The following is a 25,697-nucleotide window of genomic DNA, read 5'->3' on the forward strand; positions in this document are numbered from 1 at the left end:
GGGACCGATGAGTCAAGCGAGGTTTTGCTTTCACTAAATTTTAATATGGGTACAAAATAAATAAAATAAAGGAAAAGAAAAAGAAAATAAGAAACTAAATTAAAAATAAATTAATGTCCGATAAACAAATTGGTTATGCAGACATTTTCTAATTTGCATAAAGATCCGCGGACTAATTATTATATATATATATAATATACATTATTATTATATACATAATAATATAATAACATAATAACGTAATAATATAATGATATAATAACACAATAACGTAATAATATAATGATATAATAATATAATAATATAATAATTAAACTGCGGATATATAATAATATAAATATAATAATATAACAATATAATATTATAATATAGTGACATAATAATATAATAACATAATAACGTAATAATATAATAATATAATAATATAATAACATAATAATATAATAATATAATAATTAAACTGCGGATATATAATAATATAAATATAATAATATAAATATAATATTATAATATAGTGATATAATAATATAATAACATAATAACGTAATAATATAATAATATAACAATATAATATTATAATATAGTGATATAATAATATAATAACATAATAACATAATAATATAATAATATAATAACATAATAATATAATAATATAATAATATAGTGATATAATAATATAATAACGTAATAATATAATGATATAATAACATAATAACGTAATAATATAATGATATAATAACGTAATAACATAATAATATAATAATATTATAATAATCTAATACAATAATATAAAAATAATATAAATGCCGTATACACAAATAAGTCCCGCACAAATAAATCATTATAATTATTATCGTAATCTCGCAGGTTGTAGAAAAGCGACGGCGATTTTTGCAGGTTTCAAGGGGTTCGACAACAGAAGGGCGAATGATTTTGGGCCGGGTGACGCGCGGGATTTAAGCCGTAGGCCGGCTAACGTGCTCGGGCGTACGGAAATTCTGCGTGTGCATCTGTGCGTAGAACCGGTCCGCGATCGGGCCGGGTGCATTCTGCGTCCGCGTGCACGCGCGAATGCGCCCGCGGTAGATGAGTTGCGCGCGCGCGCGCTCGCGTGTTCGTATAAACAGCCGCGGCCGGTTGTCGCCGCCGCCGCCGCCGCTGGCCGCGGGTGCCGCCGCGCCGTCGATCCGTGATCGGTAATACCTCCGAAGCCCGGCGCTGTTCGGCTGAAATCCGTCGCAATATTCGGAGCGCCTCTTTAGCCGTTTAACAGGCAACTGCACCCGTTCCGGGCGAAATTGTGCCGGGCCGAGCCCGGCGAGCAAACGGGCCACCACTCGTTCATCTCGCATCGGCGCGGCGGGACGCGGCCATTGACAGCGGCTGCTGTGACGCCGCCGGCCATTATCTTGCCAATTTATGCGGCCGTGCCTGTGATTTCGTAGAAACTATTATTTCCAGGCCGGCGCGGCTACGAATCGCCCCGAAATCGCCCCGAAATCCCCCGGAATCCTGGAATCGGTCCTCGACTCGCCGCGCCGAGAATCGATGCCGTGCTCGCGAAAATCCCGCGAGCACGGCGCACAGAGGCTCCCCGAAATATCAATTCCTGCCTTGTTTTCTTTATTTCCGATCTAGCGCAGAAACGTTCGTAACGGGCACCGCGCAAACTTTCGAACGGCGATTGCGTTAAACTGAAAATGTTGACGAACCGAGCGCCGCGCCGCGTTCCCTACTGCTTCTGGTTTCGAACGATCGATCGAGCGCAGACGATTCGCGCGATTTCTGCGATTTCTGCGAATTTCGGCGCGAGTAAAAGAGTTCCTCCTTTGTCGACTGCTGTCGGAAGTTGATTCGTCGACGCGCAAAGCGATCGCGGCAATCGCTCGATAATGTCACGCAATCCGGAAATGGGAGGTTCCTGAGGTCATTCGAAGCAACTTTTTCCTTTGCGAAAATTTTCTCCGAGGCTTCGTTTAGGAGTTATTAACGAAAAACACTGACCAATAAGAGGCGAGCTCGGCTGGCGCGCGGCGGCCCAGCCAACGAGTGCACGGAGCCCAGTTCCGCTCATTGGCTCGGCCGTCTCGCGCCAAATGATCTCGTCTCTGATTGGTCACTGTTTTTCGTTGATAACTTGTAAACGAAGCCGCGGATTGCATTTTCGCTAAGGAAAAAGTTGCTTCAAATGAATGCTTCCTACTTTCGGATTGCGAGACATTTTTGTGACACCCTGTATTTTGTTTCTTTTGAATATATTTTGTTTCTTGAATATATTTTGTTTTTTTGAATATATTTTGTTTCTTGAATATATTTTCTTTCTTGAATATATTTTGTTTTCCTGAATTTTCGTTTCTTGAATATATTTTCTTTCTTGAATATATTTTGTTTTCCTGAATTTTCGTTTCTTGAATATATTTTCTGTTTTGAATATTTTTTGTTTCTTGAATATATTTTGTTTCTTGAATATATTTTGTTTTTTTGAATATATTTTGTTTCTTGAATATATTTTCTTTCTTGAATATATTTTGTTTTCCTGAATTTTCGTTTCTTGAATATATTTTCTGTCTTGAATATATTTTGTTTCTTGAATATATTTTCTTTCTTGAATATATATTGGTTTTTGAATATATTTTGTTTCTTGAATATATTTTGTTTTCCTGAATTTTCGTTTCTTGAATATATTTTCTGTCTTGAATATATTTTGTTTCTTGAATATCTTTTGTTTCTTGAATATATTTTGTTTTTTTGAATATATTTTGTTTCTTGAATATATTTTCTTTCTTGAATATATCTTCTTTCTTGAATATATTTTGGTTTTTGAATATATTTTCTTTCTTGAATATATATTTTGTTTTCCTGAATTTTCGTTTCTTGAATATATTTTGTTTTTCTGAATATATTTTCTTTCTTGAATATATTTCGTTTCTTGAATATATTTTGCTTTTTCAATATATTTTCTTCTTTAAATATACTTCCTTTTATAAAAATAATTTCTTGTTACCACCACACCCGCAGCTCAGCCGTCGAACTTATCAACTTCAATTTCTACAAACAAATGATTTCGATTTTACGAACCCATTTTGCTCGCATCGAAGAGGGAAGCTCGTGAGAAATTTTAGTCGAGCAGAGACACGCGACGCCAAGAAAATCCGAAATCTGCTGCCGCTTGGAACAGCCGGCGGCAGCTCTTATATCTGCTTCTTGAATGGGAGACTCCTAACGTTGTAACTTGCCCCGCGTTGTTTCCGGCGCAACGAGTAACTCCGCGTGTTCCGCAGCGACGAACAGCGGAAAGGCTCGACGTAATTGTCCGTGTTGGTTCTTTCAGGTACACGTTCGAGACGCTGCAGGAGTCGGCCCAGTTCCTTCTGGATCGCATCAAGATGCAGCCGAAGATCGGGATAATATGCGGCTCCGGAATGGGTTAGTGGTTTTCCGACTGTACAACATATAATACGTATACGCCGCGGCATGAATCGGCGCGATCGCGCGGCGGAATACGCGAACGACCGGTTGGAAACGGGTCGCTTTTGTACGCGGCGGTGATGCGGCGACGACGCGCGGAAACAATTTCTGAAATTGTTAAAATTTTCGAAAACCCGCTCGCTGCGTTTCCGATAACAGTTTCCGGCTTCGCGAATCGCCGCGATTTTTGCAAATCGAACGTTCCGATATTTGCTTGTTCTCCGAGAAGCGGTCTTTTCGAAAACAGCGAACAACTCGGCCATCTTGCACGATTTTTGCGCTAAAAGAAAATTCAGAAACAAAGCTGAAACTCTTCCATTTCTTATTCTCTTAGGCAGGGAGTGGCCGAAGCGTCGACTGCTGTCGACTGGTTATTATTATTATTATTATATTAGTATAATAATATTTTATATATATTTTAATAATACATAATAATATTTTAATTATAATATTTTATAATATTATATATATATATATATTTCATAATATTTAGTTATAATATTTTAATAATAATATAATAATATATTGTATATATTTTATATTATATAAATTAGTATAATAATAATAATAATAACAATTATTATTATAATCATAGTAATAATAATAATAATGATTATAATAATCATCATTATAATCATAGTAATAATTATAATAATGATTATAATAATTATCATTATAATCATAGTAATAATAATAATAATGATTATAATAATTATCATTATAATCATAGTAATAATAATAATAATGATTATAATAATTATCATTATTACGGGCGGGCGATTAGAAATAATAATAATATAATAATAATAATAACAATAATAATCGTATATTATTATTATTATACTAATAATAATCGTATATTATTATTATTATACTAATAATAATCGTATATTATTATTATTATTATACTAATAATAATCGTATATTATTAGTATAATAACATACAATAATTTTGGCCACCCCAGTCTCAGTCGAATTAGCCGAAGGCCGAATCTTTAATTTAGCGATAACCTAGAAAATAAAGATTCCGAAACTTCGCCTATATTTTAACGCATCGGGGCGGTGTTCCCCACTCCCCGCCCCTTTCAGCTTGTCGCCGATGATTTCGACGTGGCCGGTCGCGAACGCAACAGACAAAAACGTGCATGCCTGTGCCGAGTATTTTCGAAGTCAATCGTTTCTTTATTCCTTGTACAGGATCAAATGAGCAAAACGAGTTGTGTCCAGGTTCGCTGGCTGAATTCCTCGAGGAAAAGCAGTGCTTCCCTTACGAGGAGATCCCCCATTTCCCAGTCTCCACAGTCCAGGGTCACCAAGGTCAGATGGTGTTCGGTTATCTGAAGGGCATCCCGGTGATGTGCATGCAAGGGAGATTCCATTACTACGAGGGTTACCCGCTGTGGAAGGTGAGAAACGCTCTTACACGCTTTTTATGCACTTATGGAAGCAATGTCAGCTCTCTCTCTCTCTCTCTCTCTCTCTCTCTCTCTCTCTCTCTCTAATTCTCTTGCTCTCTCTCTCGCTCTCTCAATAGCTCTCTTGCTCTCTTTCCACTCTCCTCATCTCTCTCTTGCTCTCTCGCACTCTCCCTCTCGCTCTCCTGCGCTCTCTCACTCTCTCTCTTTCCTTTTCTCAATAGCTTTCTCTTCCTCCCGCTTTCTCTCTCTAGCTCTCCCGCTCTCTCGCGCTCTCTCTCCAGCTCTCTTGCTCTCTTACGCGCTCTCTTTTTTCTTTTTCTGTCTCTATTTATCTTTCTTTCTCTCTCTTTCTATTTTTCTCTCTCACTATTTCTTTCCCTTTATCTTTCTCTTTTTTTCGTTCTCTTTGACTTTTTCTCTCTCTTTTCCTTTCTCTCTCTCTCTCTCCCTCTCTCAATAGCTCTCTTGCTCTCTCTGCCGCTCTCTCATGCTCTCTCTCGCTCTCCCGCCCTCTCATGCTCTCTCTCGCTCTCCAGCTCTCTTGCTCTCTCTCTCTCTCTCACTCTCTCTCAATAGCTCTGTCTTTCTCTCGCTTTCTCTCTCTAGCTCTCTCGCTCTATTTCGGCTCTCCTCGGCTCGCTCTCTCTCGCTCTTCCGCTCTCTCCCTCTCCCACTAGCTCTCTTGCTCTTTCTCTCTCTCAATAGCTCTCTCTTTCTCCCGCTTTCTCTCTCTAGCTCTCTCGCTCTATTTCGGCTCTCCTCGGCTCGCTCTCTCTCTCGCTCTCTCGCACTCTCCCTCTCGCGCTCTCTCTCTCTCTCTCTCTCTCTCTCTCTCTGTCTCTCTAGCTCTCTTGCTATCTCTCTCTTTCTCTCTTCTCTTTCGTGTTTGTTTTGCCGAGTTCTTTATCGCGACAACTATTGCCTAACGTAATCGGTCCCGTTTTTTGCCCGCAGTGCGCGATGCCAGTCAGAGTTATGAAGCTGGTGGGCGTGACCCATCTGATTGCGACAAACGCGGCGGGAGGTCTGAATCCAACGTACAACGTCGGCGACATTATGATGGTGAAGGATCACGTGAACATGATGGGTTTTGCGGGGAATAACCCTCTTCAAGGACCGAACGACGACAGGTATCTTCTTCCTGTTCTGCCTCGCCTCGGCGCGACGTATCACCTTGGCTCCCCACCGTTCATCCGCCGTCGCACGCTTCCTTATCGGCTCGGTCCCGGACCACCCTGTGCCGCGCTCTATTCCTACGCCAATCACCCCCGCGGATTTTTTTTCTTTTTTTTTCCTTTTCTTTTTACTCGCGTGCTCCGTCACTGTTGCCGTCTTACGTACGCGCGTACGCGCGTCGTCGTTTAATCATCGACGAACGGTAATCGCGCCTTCTTATACGGATCTTTCCGCGTTTCTCGCGTTTACGCGATTTATCGTTCTTCGCGCGATTTATTCAACATTTTATTCACGCATTTATCCGCGCGTTTATTCACGCTAAATCGTTCATCAACGATTTTAATCGGTTCTTGGAATCGGTTCCTTTCTGTCGGAGACAAATTTTTGTTCGGTTCTATTCTTCGGAGACTCTTCTTCCGTGGGAAATTACTGACGAATTATGCGATCGGATTACAGGATTACTGCGATTAGGAATTAGAAATGTTTTATACGATTAGCAATATTTTCCGGACGTCTTTCCGAAATTTCTCCCGGAATTGCCAAATTTCGGGTCGCCGTGAATTTAACCCTGTGTTTGTCCTACGCCTGTGCGATTTATTGCTACGCCGATGCCAAGGGTCGTCGGAATTAGGTAAGAAAAACCGCGGAATTACGATAATAATGATTATTGTGCACGAAATAATTGTAATTGTGCACAAAAATGCATGATTTTGGAAGAGGAGATGCGATTGTTCGAGCCTCGCGGCTCGTTTTTATGATTATTGACAATTGGCAATTATAAGAACGAGCCTCGCGGCTCGTTAATTTAAAAAACCACGGTATTGTAATAATAATAATAATTATTGTGCACGAAATAATTATAATTGTGCACAAAAATGCATAATTTTGGAAGAGGGGATGCGATTATTCGAACCTTACGGCTCGTTTTTATGGTTATTAACAATCGATAAGTATAAAAACGAGCCGCGAGGCGACCCGCGAAATTACAATAATAATAATAATTATTGTGCACGAAATTATTATACGTAATTATGCACAAAAATGCATAATTTTGGAAGAGGGGATGCGATTATTCGAGCTTTACGGCTCGTTTTTATAGTTATTAACAATCGATAAGTATAAAAACGAGCCACGGAATTACAATAATAATTATTATTATTGAGCACGAAATTATTATACGTAATTATGCACAAAAATGCATAATTTTGGAAGAGGGGATGCGATTGTTCGAGCCTCACGGCTCGTTTCTATGGTTATTAACGATCGATAATTATAAAAACAAGTCGCGAGGCTCGAACAATCGCATCTCCCCTCCCCAAATCGTCCATTTTGTTCGCAATCCGGGCGCGAATTAGGGAGAATTCACTCACGGGGGTAGAGTTTGTTCCCCGGCGGAGAAATTAGCACGTGTTTAGCGACCGCGCGAACAAAGGGTGGAAGAATCGGGGAAAGAGGCGAGGGAACGATGAAATAAATAAAGAAAGAAAGAAAGAAAGATGGCCGATCTGTGGGAAGGGGTAGGAATTTGGTTCGGCCCGGGGGGAAAGAGAGCCGACTTTTTCAGATCTCGATTCCGGGAGCAAAGACGGCGGGGCTCGTTCGCGGAGCCCTAAGGGTTAAAAGAGGAACGGAATCGTGGCGGCAGGAAGGTCCTCGAGGTCCTGGAAGGAATAAAATTAATCTATTTTGTCGGAACGACCCCTTGAATCCGATTGACGAACTATTTACTCGACGGCATAAAGAATCTGATTGACGTATTTACGTAAGAATTTCCCTCCGGCTCTCTCGCTTCCTCTCTTTTTCTCTCTCCTCTCTCTCTCTCTCTCTCTCTCTCTCTCTCTCTCTCTCTCTCTCTCTGTTCATTTCCAACGTCTGCTCTCCCGACTCGTTCGTTCACGGTCGAGCTTGCTTTGACCTTTCACCCGGCAGCGCACGGCAGCTTGCTTCCCTTAAAGTCCCCCCGCCCCGTCTCCCTTTCTTCCCTCATTCTTCTAACTCTTCTTATTAATAGACTTCATTAAATATGTCTGCCGATGTTCCCCGTCCCCCTGCCGCCACCCGCGCTCCTCCTCCTCCTCCTTCCGCAATATCTTTCGACTGAGACGTAAAACCCGGTTTAATAAATATCAGTATTATGCGTTCTCCTGGAATACTTTCGTCGCGGGGCTTGTTCTCGCGCTTTCACGGTCAGAGAGTGGAATCAGTGGAACAGACTCTGATCTCCTGAATGCATTAACCACTTGACGTACTCGGACGAGTCCGACTTGTCGTGAAAATCTCTAGTAATAACTTATTAAAAATGTGTATAGATGTTATTTTTTTACTTTCTTTTATTTTCTTCTGTTGTTATTTTTCTGATTTTATTTATATTTGATTTTATTTGTATTATATTCTAATTTATTTATATTTATATTCTTCTGATTGTTTTCTTCTGATATTATTTTCTTATTTTCTTCTAGGTTTTTCTTACCTAATTCCTTTAACACTGGAATAAAATTCTAATCACTTGTCGTCGATGTTTAAACGTTCGAGTAAATTTAGGCGCGCGATAAGCATCGATTTTCTTTCCAGTCTAAGAAATTGTTGCAATCGAACAATTTCTAATCAAATATTCCTTTAACCCATTGCACTCGAGTGGTGACTTTGAGGCACCATTGAAATTTATGATGACACGTTCTAAAATAATTTTTACATTAGCGAAGTTTAGATTTAAAAAGATTGTTAAGAGCGTAACCGTTGTGCGAGTCACAAGAGACAATTTCATATGCATAAAATGCACTTTGCCATGTAAAATAAAAATACTATGAGTCAGAAAAATTATTTTAGATTTACAGTTGAAATAGCTTCGAGTGCAAAGAGTTAACACTGGCATAAAATTCTAATCTCTTGTCGTCGATATTTAAACGTTCGAGTAAATTTAGGCACGCGATAAGCATCGATTTTCTTTCCCGTCCAAGAAATTATTGCAATCGAACAATTTCTAATCAAATATTCCTTCAACACTGGAATAAAATTCTAATCCCTTGTCGTCGATATTTAAACGTTCGAGTAAATTTAGGCACGCGATAAGCATCAACTTTCTTTCCCGTCTAAGAAATTATTGCAATCGAAAGATTTCTAATCGCAGTAACTGCGAAGAAAATGGTATGTTGTATGGTATATGTTATATATAAATATATTATATTATATATATATATATAAATAATATATAATTATATTATATTATATTATATTATATATAAATATATTATATATTGTATGGTATACGCGCTGGAACAACGAGCCACGACTCGTTGCGACGATTTCGAACGCGATCTGTCCGGCACGAAAGTTGCTCGCCCCTTCCGAATATTAATAATAATAACAATCGATCCGTCGGTTACGATTGTACCGCGGTTTTTATACAATTGCGACGGAAACTGGCAAATCGAATGGAGAAAATAGCGAGATCTTTTGAACAATTTGATAATATCATCGCGTTCCCATAAACTCGCTGAAATTATTATAATCTGTATCTTGCGATTAATGAAGATCATTTTTATCCAGCACAAAGATCCGCGAATTAGTTACAAATTAACGTAGCGCATGAATTTTCGAACGTCGACGGAAATCGTCCTGCTCTCGCGTAGGAATTTATCGGACGTCGCGGACGGGTTAAACGCGCGAAACATTCGGTCGCGAGACGTTTCATCTCGCCGGAAACATCGGAAGGAATTTTATACGTATCTCAGGAAGGTCTCCGAATATATCTATATAAGTGTAACTTCGCGGCGGACGTTCACGGTTGTTTTAGCGCGCGAAATTCGGAAAGTGTCGTTGCCGAGGAGGACGCGATAAGGTCGATCCGGGGCAATTCCCTAACGATTCCGACTGTTCCCGGCAGATTCGGCCCGAGGTTTCCGCCCATGAACAAGGCGTACAACCGGTCGCTGCTAGAAATGGGCCAACAAGTAGCCAACGAGATGGGCATCTCGGATATGGTGCACAGAGGCGTCTACACCTGCCTCGGCGGGCCGAACTTCGAGACGGTGGCTGAGCTCAAGATGCTGAGGATGGTCGGCGTCGACGCTGTCGGTTCGTATAATCAAAAATCTAACGTTGATTCCGAATTAAAAGATGTTCTGTCGATTATAGACTTCACCCCCTCCCCCGCTTCATACAATTTGTCGAATAATTTTCTATTTAAAAGAAACTATTCTGTCAATTATAGACTCCACCCCCTCCCCACTTCTATACAATCTGTCGAATAATTTTCTATTTAAGAGCAACTACAGTCGATTCCAAATTAAAAGACGTTCTGTCGATTATAGACTTCACCCCCTCCCCCGCTTCATACAATTTGTCGAATAGTTTTCTATTTAAAAGCAACTATTCTGTCAATTATAGACTCCGCCCCCTCCCCACTTCTATACAATCTGTCGAATAATTTTCTATTTAAGAGCAACTACAGTCGATTCCAAATTAAAAGACGTTCTGTCGATTATAGACTTCACCCCCTCCCCCGCTTCATAAAATTTGTCGAATAATTTTCTATTTAAAAGCAACTATTCTGTCAATTATAGACTCCGGCCCCTCCCCACTTCTATACAATCTGTCGAATAATTTTCTATTTAAGAGCAACTACAGTCGGTTCCAAATTAAAAGACTTTCTGTCGATTATAGACTTCACCCCCTCCCCCGCTTCATACAATTTGTCGAATAATTTTCTATTTAAAAGCAACTATTCTGTCAATTATAGACTCCAGCCCCTCCCCACTTCTATACAATCTGTCGAATAATTTTCTATTTAAGAGCAACTACACTCGATTCCAAATTAAAAGACGTTCTGTCGATTATAGACTTCACCCCCTCCCCTTCTTTCATACAATTTGTGCAATAATTTTCTATTTAAAAGCAACTACAGTCGATTCTCCCCGATTGTCCCTCGGCTTGGAAACAAAAATGGACATTTTGGGAAGAGGGGATTCGATTATATTTATTTATTTATTATTATGTATTTATGTATTTTTGATATCTATTATTATGTATTTATATATTTTTGATATTTATTATTATGTATTTATATATTTTTTATATTTATTATTATGTATTTATATATTTTGTATACTTATTATTTACGTATTTATAAATTTTGTATATTTATTACTTATATATTTATATATTTTGTATACTTATTATTTATATATTTATTTATCATATTTAATTTATACGAATAATCGTATCTCCTCTTCTCAAATTGTCCATTTTTATCTCCAAGCTGAGGGACAATTGGGGAGAATTTATTTGTCATCTATAAAGCCAACGAATCCCACCAAAATTTTAAATTCGATCTATACAATTTTTATAAAAATTTCGCGATTATAGCTATAAATATACACCGCTATATTAAGACCACAGTTTTGTATCCAATTGACGTCACCCCTAATTCAAGACCGGTCGAATTAATCGTCGATGATTGGTCCATGTCGCGACGAGACCTTTATTAACCCCTTCGCTGTACTTTGACGAGTTCGACTCGGCGTGAAAATTTCTAGTAAAAACTTATCGATAATAATTTATATATATATAATGATATTATAGTTATTACTACTGATAATAAAATAAGTCATTGCTATATATAAGTTATTATCATTATAATAACTATATAAGTTATTGCAATATATACTATATCGTAAGTCATTAAGTTATTATTATAATAACTTATTATATATATATAATAATAACTTAATAACTTACAATATAGTATATACTGTATATATATATATATAATAACAAGTTGTAATATAAAGTTATTATTATTATTATATATATATATATATTATATATATAATAAGTTATTATAATAATAACTTATTATATAGTATAAATATAGTATATATTGTAATAACTTATACAGTTATTATATATAATGATAGTAACTTATTTATAATAGCAATAACTTATTTTATTATTATTAATAATAACTATAACATCATTATTAGCAATATATTCATTATTAATAATTACACATTAATTATTACATATCATCGAATAACTTATCAAGTATAAATATCACATTCCGCCCCTTAAAATTATAATAAAATTCTAACCCCTCCCCACCAATATTCAAACATTCAATTAAATTCAAACTACACGATAAACATCAATTCCATCTCCCTTCCAAGAAACGGTCGCGATCGATAAATCTCTAATCGCATCGCCTACTACGAAACGGTACGTCAAAGGGTTAAAACCTAATCTCTGCTTACAGGAATGTCGACGGTCCACGAGGTGATCACCGCGAGACACTGCGACCTGCAGGTGTTCGCGTTCAGCTTGATCTCGAACCAGTGCGTGATCGACTACGACAACCACGACGAGGCGAACCACGAGGAGGTGATGGACGTGGGAAAAGCGAAGCAGCCGCTACTGCGGGAGTTCGTGTCGCGCATGGTGCTGCGGCTGTCCGAGCATCTCAGCTCCGAGAGGAAGTGATACGGATAGATCGTCCGCCAAAGGGTAGAAATTCGCACCTCCGACGCGGGAATCGCGAGGATCGCGGAGACTCGCGGAGACTCGTGGAATTTCCATGGTCGAATTTCCGGCCGGCTCGGAGCCTGGCCGGGGGATTAGCCTCGATCACGTGCCGGGGATCATATTTAATTTGACGCGGGAAAGCCGATGCATTTCTCCGCGGGGCTCGGATCTTACGCGCCGCCTCGGGGAGCATCGGAGCTGACACCGCTGGGCCCCCGGCCAGCCTCGGGACCGCCCTAAACTCGGGAGCGGCTCTCTTTCCCCCGTTCCGCCTTTCGTTCCGCCTTTCGACACGATCGCGACCGAGAGCCGCGGAATTCCATCAGTATTCTATTGGGTTGGCAACCAAGTAATTGCCGATTTGTTCAATGAAATAAAAAATTTTTTTTACTTGGAACGAAGTTTAATCTGTAATGTATTTTCCATTTTGTTCGACGACCTTCTGCCATCTCTCTGACAACTTGAAAATTCCACGCTCGTAGAAAGTCTGATCCTTTTTCGGCCAAAAACTGAGTTAAGTGAGATTTTACAGCGTCGTCATCGTTAAAAGTTTTACCACGAAGGGAGTTGTTCAGGGATCGAAATAAGTGGTAATCCGATGGCGCGAGATCAGGGCTATATGGTGGGTGTAACATCAATTCCCAACCAATATCCATCAATTTTTGCCGAGTGGACAAAGACGTGTGTGGTCTAGCATTGTCCTGGTGGAAAATGACACCTTTACGATTGACCAATTCTGCTCGCTTTTCCTTGACCGCTGCATTCAATTTGTCCAGTTGCTAACATTCACGGATAATAAAAAATAGCATAATAATAATAATAATAATAATAATAATAATAATAATAATAATAATAATAATAATAATAATAATAATAATAATAATAATAATAATAATAATAATTTTATAATATAACATTTATAATATATATTTATTATATTATTTATATTATTATTTATATAATATAATATTTATTTATATTATTATTTATATTATTATTTATATATTACATTTATAATATAACATAAAAATGGGAGTGAGAGACATCTATAACTGAAATCGGCAATTACTTAGTTGCCAACCCAATAGTTGTCGAGCTTGCGTCGAGGTCGTCTCGAGATTACAGCTGATCTTCGGCGATCGAGTGAAAAATAATAATAATTAAATAGCAAGAAATATGTTAAAAAATGCGTCGAGGTCGTGTCGAGGTCGTCTCGAGGTTACAGCTGATCTTCGGCGATCGAGTGAAAAATAATAATAATTGAATAGCAAGAAATGTGTTCAGAAATGCGTCGAGGTCGTGTCGAGGTCGTCTCGAGGTTACAGGCGATGTTCGGCGATCGAATGAAATAAACAACTGTCGCGTTGGGAACGATGGAATGGCAAGAAATATCTTGAAAAATTTGTTTCGAACATTGTTAGGAAATATCTAGGGAAAAATTAGCTGAGAATTTTGTTGCAAATATCGTAGATGTTGTTGCGAAAATGATCCGCCGTTCGGGGGACAAGCAGCGTTGAATCGAAGGCGCGAGCAACTTCCAACGCGGCCGGTGGACCATTATCGAACCGATCACACTAATGCGCATAAATAGCGAGTGTCTGGCTCAATAGTTGATTTCGCTTTGTCGCGACGCGCTCTCCGCGTCGATCGAAGCTGCCGCGATTATTATTGCACCGCCGATCTTATTTGACCCGCTAAGAATCGATCACGCGCGGCTGACGCGTTAAGTCCGGCCGAGATTGCGACAAGTTTTCGAACCCGGCGAGAAAATTACTTTTCCGTCGCTCGAATGTATACAGGGTGTTCTGTGCGAAGTAACGAGCTTCGATGACCAAAGTGTTCGGGTCAAAAATAACCTTGAAACGCGCTATTCGCTCGCATTGAAGAAAATATAGAGTTCCGTTGATGAAAGCGAAGCATAATTTAGGAGATAATATAATATTATGTTAACACTCGGAATAGGATGATTCCTGAGGCGATTTCGAGTAACTTTTTCCTTTGCGAAAATGCGATCCGCCGCTTCGTTTACGAGTTACGAACGAATGAACATGGACCAATCGGAGAGCGAGCGCTGCCTGCGCTGCGCCCTCGCGGCCACTGCCGTTGCGTCGCACGGCCAGCGCGACGCGGCACTGGCCGCGAGGGCGGGGCGTCAGCCGTACACGATCTCGCGTTGGTCAGCGTTTTTCGTTAATAACTCGAGAACCAAGCCGCGGATCGCATTTTCGCAAAGGAAAAAGTTGCTTCGTATGACCTCAGGAACCATCCCTTCCCGGCTGTTGACATAATTACGGTACACTCTGTATAGGAATACGTACGTACGAATTTTTCGTTTCACGAACGATATTTTCGCAATCGTATTCGGCGGTGGATTCGTCTAAAATCCAAGCACGCGGATTTCTATATCTCTGCTCTGTATTTCCGAACGATTATGTCTTCGGCCCGCTATCAGGCCGAGCTTCTGATCTCGATTGATTCGTTACACGTCTCGGGGAACCTCCCGGCGCCGCGGGGTTGGTTAAGGGCGGCGGGGTCGGTCGGACGTCTCCTCTCCTCCCGACGCCCTCGTCGACTTTTCTCCCTCGCTTCGTTACCCTCGTCTCCCGACCGCCCCCTCCTCCTCCATCGCTAATGCATCGGTGTTCGGCTTCGATAAATCTCGAGCGGCGAGGAGGACCATACCGCAGCCGGCCCTTTTTCCGTCTTCGTTCCTTCGCCGCGGTTGCTCGGTTACACGGCGCACCTTCCCCGACGGAATCGTGACTCGACATCTAGGTCGAAACGATCCCCCTCCCCTCCCTTCCCGATCCACCTTGGAACTGGGACGCGATCGTCCCGGAGGAGAAACCTCCGGGACACCGGTTCTCGTTCTCGAGCGCGGATCCCAGAGGCTTCCGGCTGCGAAACTGCCGGCCACGTTCCTTTGCCAAAATGAAACGCTGATCGTTTTATGGACTGCCAGTCTACCGTAGAGGGCGACACGTTCAACAATATAGCGACTAGGTTCTCTAACGGGAGCCTAAATATTGTTATTTAACTGTCCAGTTTACGATAACTAATTTAAATTTTTCTATGTTATTTAATATGTACACGGAATTCATATTATTGTACGATAGTTTCTGTGTTATTTAATATGTGCACGCATTCATATTATTGTACGATAGTTTCTATGTTATTTAATATGTGCACGCATTCATATTATTGAACAATAGTTTCTATGTTATTTAATGCGTACACATTAACATTATTGTACAATAGTTTCTATGTTATTTAATATGTGCACGCATTCATATTATTATACAATAGTTTCTATGTTATTTAATATGTGCACGCATTCATATTATTGAACAATAGTTTTTATGTTATTTAATATGTGCACGCATTCATATTATTATACAATAGTTTCTATGTTATTTAATATGTGCACGCATTCATATTATTGTACAATAGTTTCTATGTTATTTAATGCGTACACATTAACATTATTGTACAATAGTTTCTATGTTATTTAATATGTGCACGCATTCATATTATTATACAATAGTTTCTATGTTATTTAATATGTGCACGCATTCATATTATTATACAATAGTTTTTACGTTATTTAATATGTGCACGCATTCATATTATTGAACAATAGTTTCTATGTTATTTAATATGTGCACGCATTCATATTATTATACAATAGTTTTTACGTTATTTAATATGTGCACGCATTCATATTATTGAACAATAGTTTTTATGTTATTTAATATGTGCACGCATTCATATTATTGAACAATATATATTCTATATATACTTAATGTGTACGCATTAACGTTTAATGTACAATATTTCCTATGTTATTTAATACGTATAGATTAATATTACCGTTTAATTATATTTTCTATGTTATTTAATATGTACACATTAACGTTATCATGTAATAGTTTCTATGTTATTATTATGCGTACGTTAGAAACCTTAACCTCAACTGTAAATATTACCCCTTCGATATTATTATATCAATCCTCTTTTCTTCGTAAGTTTAAGCTTTCTGTGCGCAACTGCTACGATACATTTTGCAATAAAAATGTGCGATACGTGTTACATTGAACTCCTATGAAAAAATTGATATATCGTGCTCATTTTATAGACAATATACATTTTAGCGAGAATCCGCCGGACTATACCGTGTCTGGATTGCTGTCGCAAATTCGGATGTTTGCAGTTCAAGATTAAAGTCTCGAGTAAAATCGGGGAAAAATTGGCTCAGGAAGTTCGGAGAGGAGGATGGGAAATGTTTTCTTTGGTAGAGGAATATTAAAATAAATTTAAATTGTAGTTGAACATCCTCTCTGCGCAATTCCAAAGCGTGTGATTTTTATTATAATATTTGCGCGATTAAAATTTCTCTCTCTCTCTCTCTCTCTCTCTCTCTAACTAAATTATTTGTCTACATTATTTTTTGCAATTTGATGAGCAATCAGCATTTACGATTATTCATATCGTACAGATACGTTTATGAGTTGTTTATTATATTATTGTATTATATTACTGTTATTATTATTATTATATTATATTACTATTATTATTATTATTATTATATTATATTATATTATATTATATTATATTATGCTATACTATACTATAGTATACTATACTATACTATACTATACTATACTATACTATACTATACTATACTATACTATACTATACTGTACTATACTATACTATACTATACTATACTATACTATACTGTTCTATACTGTACTATACTATACTATACTATACTATACTATACTATACTGTACTATACTGTACTATACTATACTATACTATACTATACTATACTATACTATACTATACTATACTATACTATACTATACTATACTATATTATATTATATTATATATATAATAAAAATGTCTTATCGTAACTTTTACAAACTAATATAAAACAGTTGTTTTTCGTGCTCCGTAAATCTTGCGTTAACAAATAATAATATTCAATAAATATCTGCTCGTAGAACTGTAAAAAAGTGAGTCGTCTGAACCGTAAAAAAGTCAGTCCGACGAACCGCAAGACGACGCGTCCGACCGTGGCATTGTTCTGAAAATCGAGGATCGTTTGGAGCGTCGGCCGAGCCCTCGGTTTTATCCGGAAGCCGCCTTGATATAATTTCCTGCATACAATTATACGAGTTCCCCAGCTTCTGTAAATAAACATTGCCGTTCGCAGTTTCACCGAAACGTTGCGGCGCTCCTGGCAAAGACGATTACAGCTTGATTTCTCGAGCCCCGGCTCCCCCTATTCGGTGAATTTAGTTGCAAACGCAATCACGGCCGGAACGCGGGGACACACGACGACACGTTTTCGCGTTTATTTAGCGATTTTAATGGAAAAACAAGTACGGCCGACGGGACACCATCGAGGCGCATTCGCCGGAATTAATATCGCACACGGAACGAATCGAATAAATTTTCGGCGCCGAGTACCGGGAACCGATTTCGATCATCGATTCGCGTGGGCGCATTAAATGGGAACACTGCCGCGATATTTTACGCGGCGATCGTAATTATATAATCCGTGGCTGTGGACGCGACTGGAACGCGCTGTTGTCGACGGGATCGAGTGGACGCTCGCGCTATTCCTGTCTTTTATTTTTTTTGCCGTCGGAAACGTTGACGAGACGCGATCGTTAGCACGGCGTGCACGACCCCTAAACGGGCACCGGGATCGGCTTAGGCGTTTCAACCCTTTGCCCTGCGATTTAATCACCGCTTCTGGCCCGATTTTTTGACCACGTCTCTCAGACGTGATAGTCATTTCTGGTCCGATTTTTTGATCGCGTCTTTCAGCCGTGATAGTCATTTTTAACCCGATTTTTGATCACGTTTCTCAGACGTGGTAGTCATTTTGGCCTGATTTTTTGATCGCGTCTTTCAGACGTGATAGTCATTTCTGAACCGATTTCATGACCACGTCTCTCAGACGTGATAGTCATTTCTGAACCGATTTTTGATCACGTTTCTCAGACGTGATAGTCATTTTTGACCCGACTTTTTTATCGCGTCTTTCAGACGTGATAGCCATTTCTGAACCGATTTCTTGACCACGTCTTTCAGACGTGATAGTCATTTCTGAACCGATTTCTTGACCACGTCTCTCAGACGTGATCATCATTTCTGACCCGATTTTTTTACCACGTCTCTCAGCCTTGATAATCATTTCTAATCCGATTTTTGATCACGTTTCTCAGACGTGATAGTCATTTTTAACCCGATTTTTAATCACGTTTCTCAGACGTGATAGTCATTTTGGCCTGATTTTTTGATCGCGTCTTTCAGACGTGATAGTCATTTCTGAATCGATTTCTTGACCACGTCTCTCAGACGTGATAGTCATTTCTGACCCGATTTTTTGACCACGTCTCTCAGCCGTGGTAATCATTTTTAACCCGATTTTTGATCACGTTTCTCAGACGTGATAGTCACTTTTAACCCGATTTTTGACCACGTCTCTCAGACGTGATAGTCATATCTGGCCTGATTTTTTGATCACGTCTCTCAGACGTGATAATCATTTATGACCCGATTTTTTAACCACGTCTCTCAGACGTGATAGTCACTTCTTGCCCGATTGTTTGACCACGTCTTTGTGAGACGTGATAGTCATTTCTAGGCCGATAATCTGACCACGTCTCTCGGACGTGGTTGTAGGGCAATTTGGATCAGAAATTGGGCAGAAGTTTTAGGTTAGTTTCGGTCACCGCGTACAGTGAATTCTCTCCAATTTTATAATTTGCCGATTGTCATCGATTATAAAAACGAGGCGCAAGGATCGAATAATCGTATCTCCTCTTCCCAAATTGTCCACTTTTTTCTACAAGCTTTTACTTTTTATTAGGGAGAATGAACTGTACCTCGTTCACGCATTTTTCGACTATTGCTCTTCAACACCCCTTCAATCCGTCTGCTTTGCTATTCGACACGGATTAAATCCCCATTTTGATTTTCATCGATGAGCCGAGGGCCCGAAACGTCCCTCGAAACTCCATTCTTTCGCAGGCCGAAGTTGCGAAAGATTGCCAGGGGTCGGTACACTCGGGCTGGGTCCTTGGGGTGCGATTGAACCGTGGCAGTTCGCTGATCGATGGACCATGTAGGACAGCCGTTTTTGGCGGCTGTTAACGATTAGCAGAGGGGTCAGGCCGGCCGGGCCGAAATCGTTCTTAACCGTGAATCGAGGGAGGACGGATGGCTGTAAAGTATTCGCGGCGGTGTGCTCGAGGGTTCACGCCCCGATTCGCGGATTCATAATTAAACAGCTCGACCCGGATTTCGTCTGTCGAGTGACGATATTCGCCGAGTTCGCCGGCCGGGCGGTGCCGCTGTCGGATGAACTGTCCGCCGCCGAAGATGGGTCCGTCTGGACCCGGTGCGAGATGACAGGAGACATACCGAACGACGCGGAAGGCAAGGCAAAATTTAAAAAGAAGTAAAGGCTTTTCAGTCGTTGTCTAGTAGATTAGTTCCTCTAACTTTGATCACGTTTCTCAGACGTGATAGTCATTTCTGGCCCGATTTTTTGATCGCGTCTTGCAGACGTGATAGTCATTTCTGAACCGATTTCTTGATCACGTCTCTCAGACGTGATAGTCATTTCTAATCCGATTTTTTGACCACGTCTCTCAGCCGTGATAATCATTTTTAACCCGATTTTTGATCACGTTTCTCAGACGTGATAGTCATTTTTGGCCTGATTTTTTTATCACGTCTCTTAGACGTTTCTCTTCTAACGTTTGAATAACATTTCAAGTCGTTTAGATCAGTTCAAAAAAAGTCACTAGGTATGTAGAGCACTATCGAAAGTTCCTCGGAAACATAGATTGGAAAACGTGTAAGGGTTACTATAAACTGTTGTAACTTTGCGAGAAAAAATCGCAGCCGAGTTTCTTTTTTTTTAGATTAAAGGGGAAAGATCGAACTTCGTTCTGCCGCGAATAGCATCTCGGAGAAAAATTGTCTAAAGTCCGTGCAATTCGTTGAACTCGACGATATTCTTGATTATATCTCGATTATACTCGACGAACATGGCCTCGCATTTAAAGAGCTACGGAGGCAAAAGCGCATGGAACATAAAATCTGGATACACTTTCTGAAAGTAGAGATTCCAAACTTTAATTTTAAAAAAGAGTCGTCGTCCTGCGGTGATTTTTCGCGGAGATATTGTCACTCGAAGTTGGCCGATTTACGACGAACATGGCCTCGCATTTAAAGGATTACAGTAGCGAGAGCACATGGAACTTGAAATCCAGATACACTGTCCGAAAGTAGAGGTTTCGAGCTTTAATTCAAAAGAAGAGTCATCATCCTGCGACGATTTTACATGGAGCTATCGTCGGTCGAACCTGACCAATGCGCATTTCATCAAACTTGATTAATTTTCGGTATGACAAACATGGCTTCAAATTTAAAGGGTTACAGTGGCGAGGATGCATCAAACTTAAAATTCATAGTATAGTGTCTAAAAGTAGAGGTTCCAAGCTTTAATTTAAAAGAAGAGTCATCATCTTGCGACGATTTTTCACGGAGCTATCGTCGGTCGAAGCTGACCAATGCGCATTTCATCAAACTTGATTAATTTTCGATATGACAAACATGGCTTCACATTTAAAGGATTACAGTGGCGAGGATGCATCAAACTCAGAATTCCTAATATATTGTATAAAAGTAGAGGTTTCAAGCTTAAATTTAAAAGAAGAGTCATCGTCCTAACATGACTTTTCGCGGAGTTATCGTCACTCGAATTTGGCCAATTTGCGTCAATTTTTCTATTCTGTGATCGTGTCACGTGTCCTCCGAATTGCCTTCGAATCGCGTCACGTGGCCTCCGAATTGCCTTCGGACCGTGGCAAAAAATTAGAAATAGAAAAATTAAGTCATCACCGGCATACTGACCGCTGCCCTTTCCACCAACCTCCCCGAGTTTCTCTAAAAACAAGCCGCGATGCGATATTCGCGGAAAATCGCGACTCGGTATTCTCGGATCTTCCGGTTTCAATTCCAACCCCCGACCATTTCCGGGCGAAAAAACTGTCTCTACTTAAAGCAACAAGAATTTCATATCAGAGACACATCGATCGGACCATCCTTCTTCTAGCACGGTGGTCGAAACCGCCGTCACCATTTACCTACCCCCGGAGACTATCCGCCATCCGACTGTTAATCGGCTCTCCCCCCCGGCGGCGATCCCTCGGATCGGATTCTAAACAGTAAATCCACGCCGGCAACGACACGTGCCATCTTTCGGAATGGGCCACTTCCTGAACGTCTCCGGCCAGACCGCTGCATTCCGATTTGAAAGGGGGATATACTCGGGCACGTTTCGTATGGCGTTCGCCGACGCCGAGGGGGATGAGAGGGTCGCGGCGGTGTGCGGTGTAACCGGGGCTCCCCGGGTTCTGTCCGTATATCTCCACGTTCGAATAGAAACTGTTCGGGGGGGGGGGGGGACGAAGGGGCGGGGGATCAGTTATTGATATTTCCTGAAACGGCAGATAAAACTTTTCCCTGGCGCTGTCTAGCACGGGGCTGTCGTATATCTTTCGTTTACCAATGCCTCCGGAGGACAGCAATACCATAATCGAGATACGGAACCGGGACGGGGAGGAACGCCGGCGCGTGATGTATACGTCGGCCTTAACTTTCGCGTTTACCGCCCGACGATAATGTTCGGCGAAGGGGGATGAAAGTTAGCGGGCGACGCTGCGGCCGGTCGAGAGGACGCCGAGAAACCCCGTGAAACACCGTGAAACCCCGTGAAACGGCCGTCTCGATTATTTCACGGAATCTGACCGATAAGTTAATCCGGTCTCGCGTCTTTCGAAATTGCTACGCTCCTGCTCGCTCTGCTTCTTTCATCCCCTGCTTCGCGGCGCGGCGCGGCGCACAGTGGGCTGGCTCGAGAAATTCAGTGACATTCTGTTACAACTTTTGAACCATCGAAGATATTGCGATGAAATTTTCACGAAAAATATTTTAAAGATAGCTATTTTCAACTGTGGATAATTAAATCTTGTTTGCATCTGTTAAACGGTAATTTTTCATTAATTTAACCTTGACATTTTTCGTGAAAAAAGAAATTGTTCAAATATAATGTTACAAACTATTTGTAATATTACAATAGTAACGTTAACCTGGAATTACCAGTGGGTTCGCGTAAACAGTGTGGATGTAATACCGACTGGAACACAGAGAGATTATCTTCGATATATTTAACCTCGAAGTAATTTAAGGTTGATATGTTTAAAATGTAATAATTTACAATCTGGTTCGTCTTGGTATGTAACTTTTACAGAATTATGTAGAGGAAAGTATCCGCGGAAAATACACCGTTTGTCCGGAACTGTGAGTCCTTGGGTGTCAAAAGATATTTCTTGTCGAATGTAACGAATTTTTACACTTTTTGTATTTTATTGAACGTTATATTTTTCATACTTCGATTATAATATAATAATATATATATAATATATATATATATATATAATAATAAATAATAAATATAAATAATAAAATATATAAAATATAAATAAAATATAATACAATGATATATTATATTATTATATTATATATATTGTATTATATATTATAATATTATATTGTATTGTTATATTATAATAATACATATATATTACTCTTTCTTATTCTCTAATATACAGGATGTCCCGAAAATGTCTCGCAATCCGAAAATGGGAGTTTCCCGAGGTCATTCGAAGCAACTTTTTCCTTTGCGAAAATTTTCTCCGAGGCTTCGTTTACGAGTTATTAACGAAAAACACTGACCAATAAGAGGCGAGCTCGGCTGGCGCGCGGCGGCCCAGCCAACGAGTGCGCGGAGCCCAGTTCCGCTCATTGGCTCGGCCGTCTCGCGCCAAATGATCTCTCCTCTGATTGGTCACTGTTTTTCGTTGATAACTCGTAAACGAAGCCGCGGATTGCATTTTCGCTAAGGAAAAAGTTGCTTCAAATCACCTCAGCAATCCCCTACTTTCGGATTGCGAGACATTTTTGGGATACCAATTTAAGCTACTGTATTAAGCACACTAATTTAAGCTACTGTTCTCCTAACGAGAAACATTGCCACCTAATGTTAAAAAAAGAAAGCAAAGGAAAACATTAATTAGGTTCGTCGGGACATTGCGAGGAAAAGAAGCATATTTTTTGACGTCGAATGCAGCGTTCGAAATGTTCAATTTTATATAAATTATCGTATCTATTTTTATTAATATTTCCACTTTCGAGGGTATAATGGACATTCAACAAGCAATACAAATTGACTGGACATCGATGCGAGAAAGTCAAGGTTTCTCTTTTTCAAAATGTCACTAAAATCTTCGATCAAGTGCGCCCACTGTGGCCCTCGGTGAAACGAGGTGCATAATGCGATCGCGCCGCAATATCCACGGCCGAACAAAAAGCCCCGGCCGTATACTTTCTATGAATTAAAATGTACAACGCGACGCCGGTATAAATGATACAGTGTTAACGACGCGACCCGCGCGTCCGTTCCGCGCGGCTCGTTTCATTAGGCACCGGGGGTGGTGGGAGGGTGGGGGGGATAGGGGCCGCAATAAACCGCTCAATTTCAACCCCTCCTTTTTCTTGCGGCCGCAGATTCATTTATCTTCCGGGGGAATCGATGGGAACAAAAGGAAGACGAACGAGCCTCGAAAACGTATAAATATTCAGATATTCTCTCTCTGGCGGCCCGCGACGGCGACACCCGGTCAAAAGGTGTTCCCGCTAAATAGGGGATGATGGAGAGAGAAGATCGAACCCCCTGGGACCAATCTCGACCGACGAATACCACGAAACCGTCGGCGAAATGATCCTTCGACGTCGGTCAGGGCAACTTCCCCGCGAGGACTAATTCGATGCTTTTTCAATCTACAGGGTGTCCCAAAAATGTATCGCATTACGGAAATTTGGGGTAGCCGAGGTCATCCTAAGTAAGTTTTCCCTGTGCGACAATGCAATCTGCGGCTTTGTTTACGTAGTTATTAACCAGAAACACAGCACGAGGCTTTTTGACAGAAGGGTCGGGACAGATTCGAGCCGCGTTCGAAGTATTGAACAAGTCACGAAGCGTGAACTTTCCGTATCTTTTTTACTACGTGACAGTGATATTTTTAACCCGTAGCACTCCGCACCATTCTGAACGTTGGCTAGCAGCTACTCGGCGCCACTTTTCGGCAGAAACGGGAATTCACAGACCCTCGTATTATTTAGTATAGTTTTGGAACTAACTAACATATTATAATGATATTGGACTTATATGAATTTGGCTGAAATCGAGAAATTTGCAAAAAAATCAATATTTTGTTTTTTATAATTTCGTTATTGTTTGTTTTATAATTTTGTTTCGTTGTTGTAATCGCTATCTATGCGAACTCTTTCTCTCGTCGCCTTGTTGCTCGGACGATATCACTATCACTGCTATCAAAACGATAGACTAACTGTAGAAGAAAACCTTCTACATATCTGTAGTAACATTTCTGTGTAACATTTCTAACATATCTGTATAAACGTCTATCCGGAGCTCATCTTCGCTACTACTTGTGTTATGAGACTCATTCGTGTTTGAACGTTTTGTCATTGTTCTAATAAAAAATATGAATAAATACATAGGTTGAAAATTTCTAATTGTTATTACCAACTCGCAAGATGATATTTACCAAAAAAAACTTTTACCAAACAATTTATTTACCAAGAGAAGAATCACTTTTCCGATTTTCTCACTCGTTAGATCTATCTATACCGCTCGACGCTTCAAACCAGACCGAGTTCAGCTTTGAAAATCTTTTCCTCCAGATTTGATGATTATAAATCTCGCTATACAGTGCATGCTATGTTCGCATACCGATCTTTCTTCTACCAACTTGCCTTATCGCTCTTTTCAAGTGGCGCCTTCGAAGTGCTCGGACCGTCGTGAGCACGCCTCTCACGTTCTCGTCAAAACCCGCTGACATTTCTTGTATATATCTTAGTAATGTTACTATATTTTGATTTGATTTCTTGCGCCATTTCAAGGGCAAACTTCAAGGAAACATGCATGTCTGAAAAAGTTGCGCTGAAA

The 25,697-nt window shown here is 40.0% G+C and overlaps 1 protein-coding gene across 2 annotated transcripts in view; it reads left to right on the forward strand.

Annotated features, from left to right (window-relative positions):
- The window catches only part of LOC117223469 (purine nucleoside phosphorylase), a 30,921-nt gene extending 14,247 nt beyond the window's left edge, over positions 1-16,674 (forward strand). Inside the window, exons 2-6 of one of the 2 annotated variants that reach the window (XM_033475743.2) lie at positions 3,332-3,426; positions 4,666-4,874; positions 5,841-6,016; positions 9,946-10,136; positions 12,313-16,674. In XM_033475743.2, the coding sequence (XP_033331634.2) occupies positions 3,332-3,426; positions 4,666-4,874; positions 5,841-6,016; positions 9,946-10,136; positions 12,313-12,536 (895 nt within the window). In that variant the 3' untranslated portion in view covers positions 12,537-16,674. The remainder of the gene's footprint in view (positions 1-3,331; positions 3,427-4,665; positions 4,875-5,840; positions 6,017-9,945; positions 10,137-12,312) is intronic. The other variant, XM_033475744.2, reaches the window with a different exon arrangement.
- Positions 16,675-25,697: the final 9,023 nt, after the last annotated feature.

The sequence above is a fragment of the Megalopta genalis genome, chromosome 2, assembly GCF_051020955.1.
Source record: "Megalopta genalis isolate 19385.01 chromosome 2, iyMegGena1_principal, whole genome shotgun sequence".
NCBI lineage: Eukaryota > Metazoa > Arthropoda > Insecta > Hymenoptera > Halictidae > Megalopta > Megalopta genalis.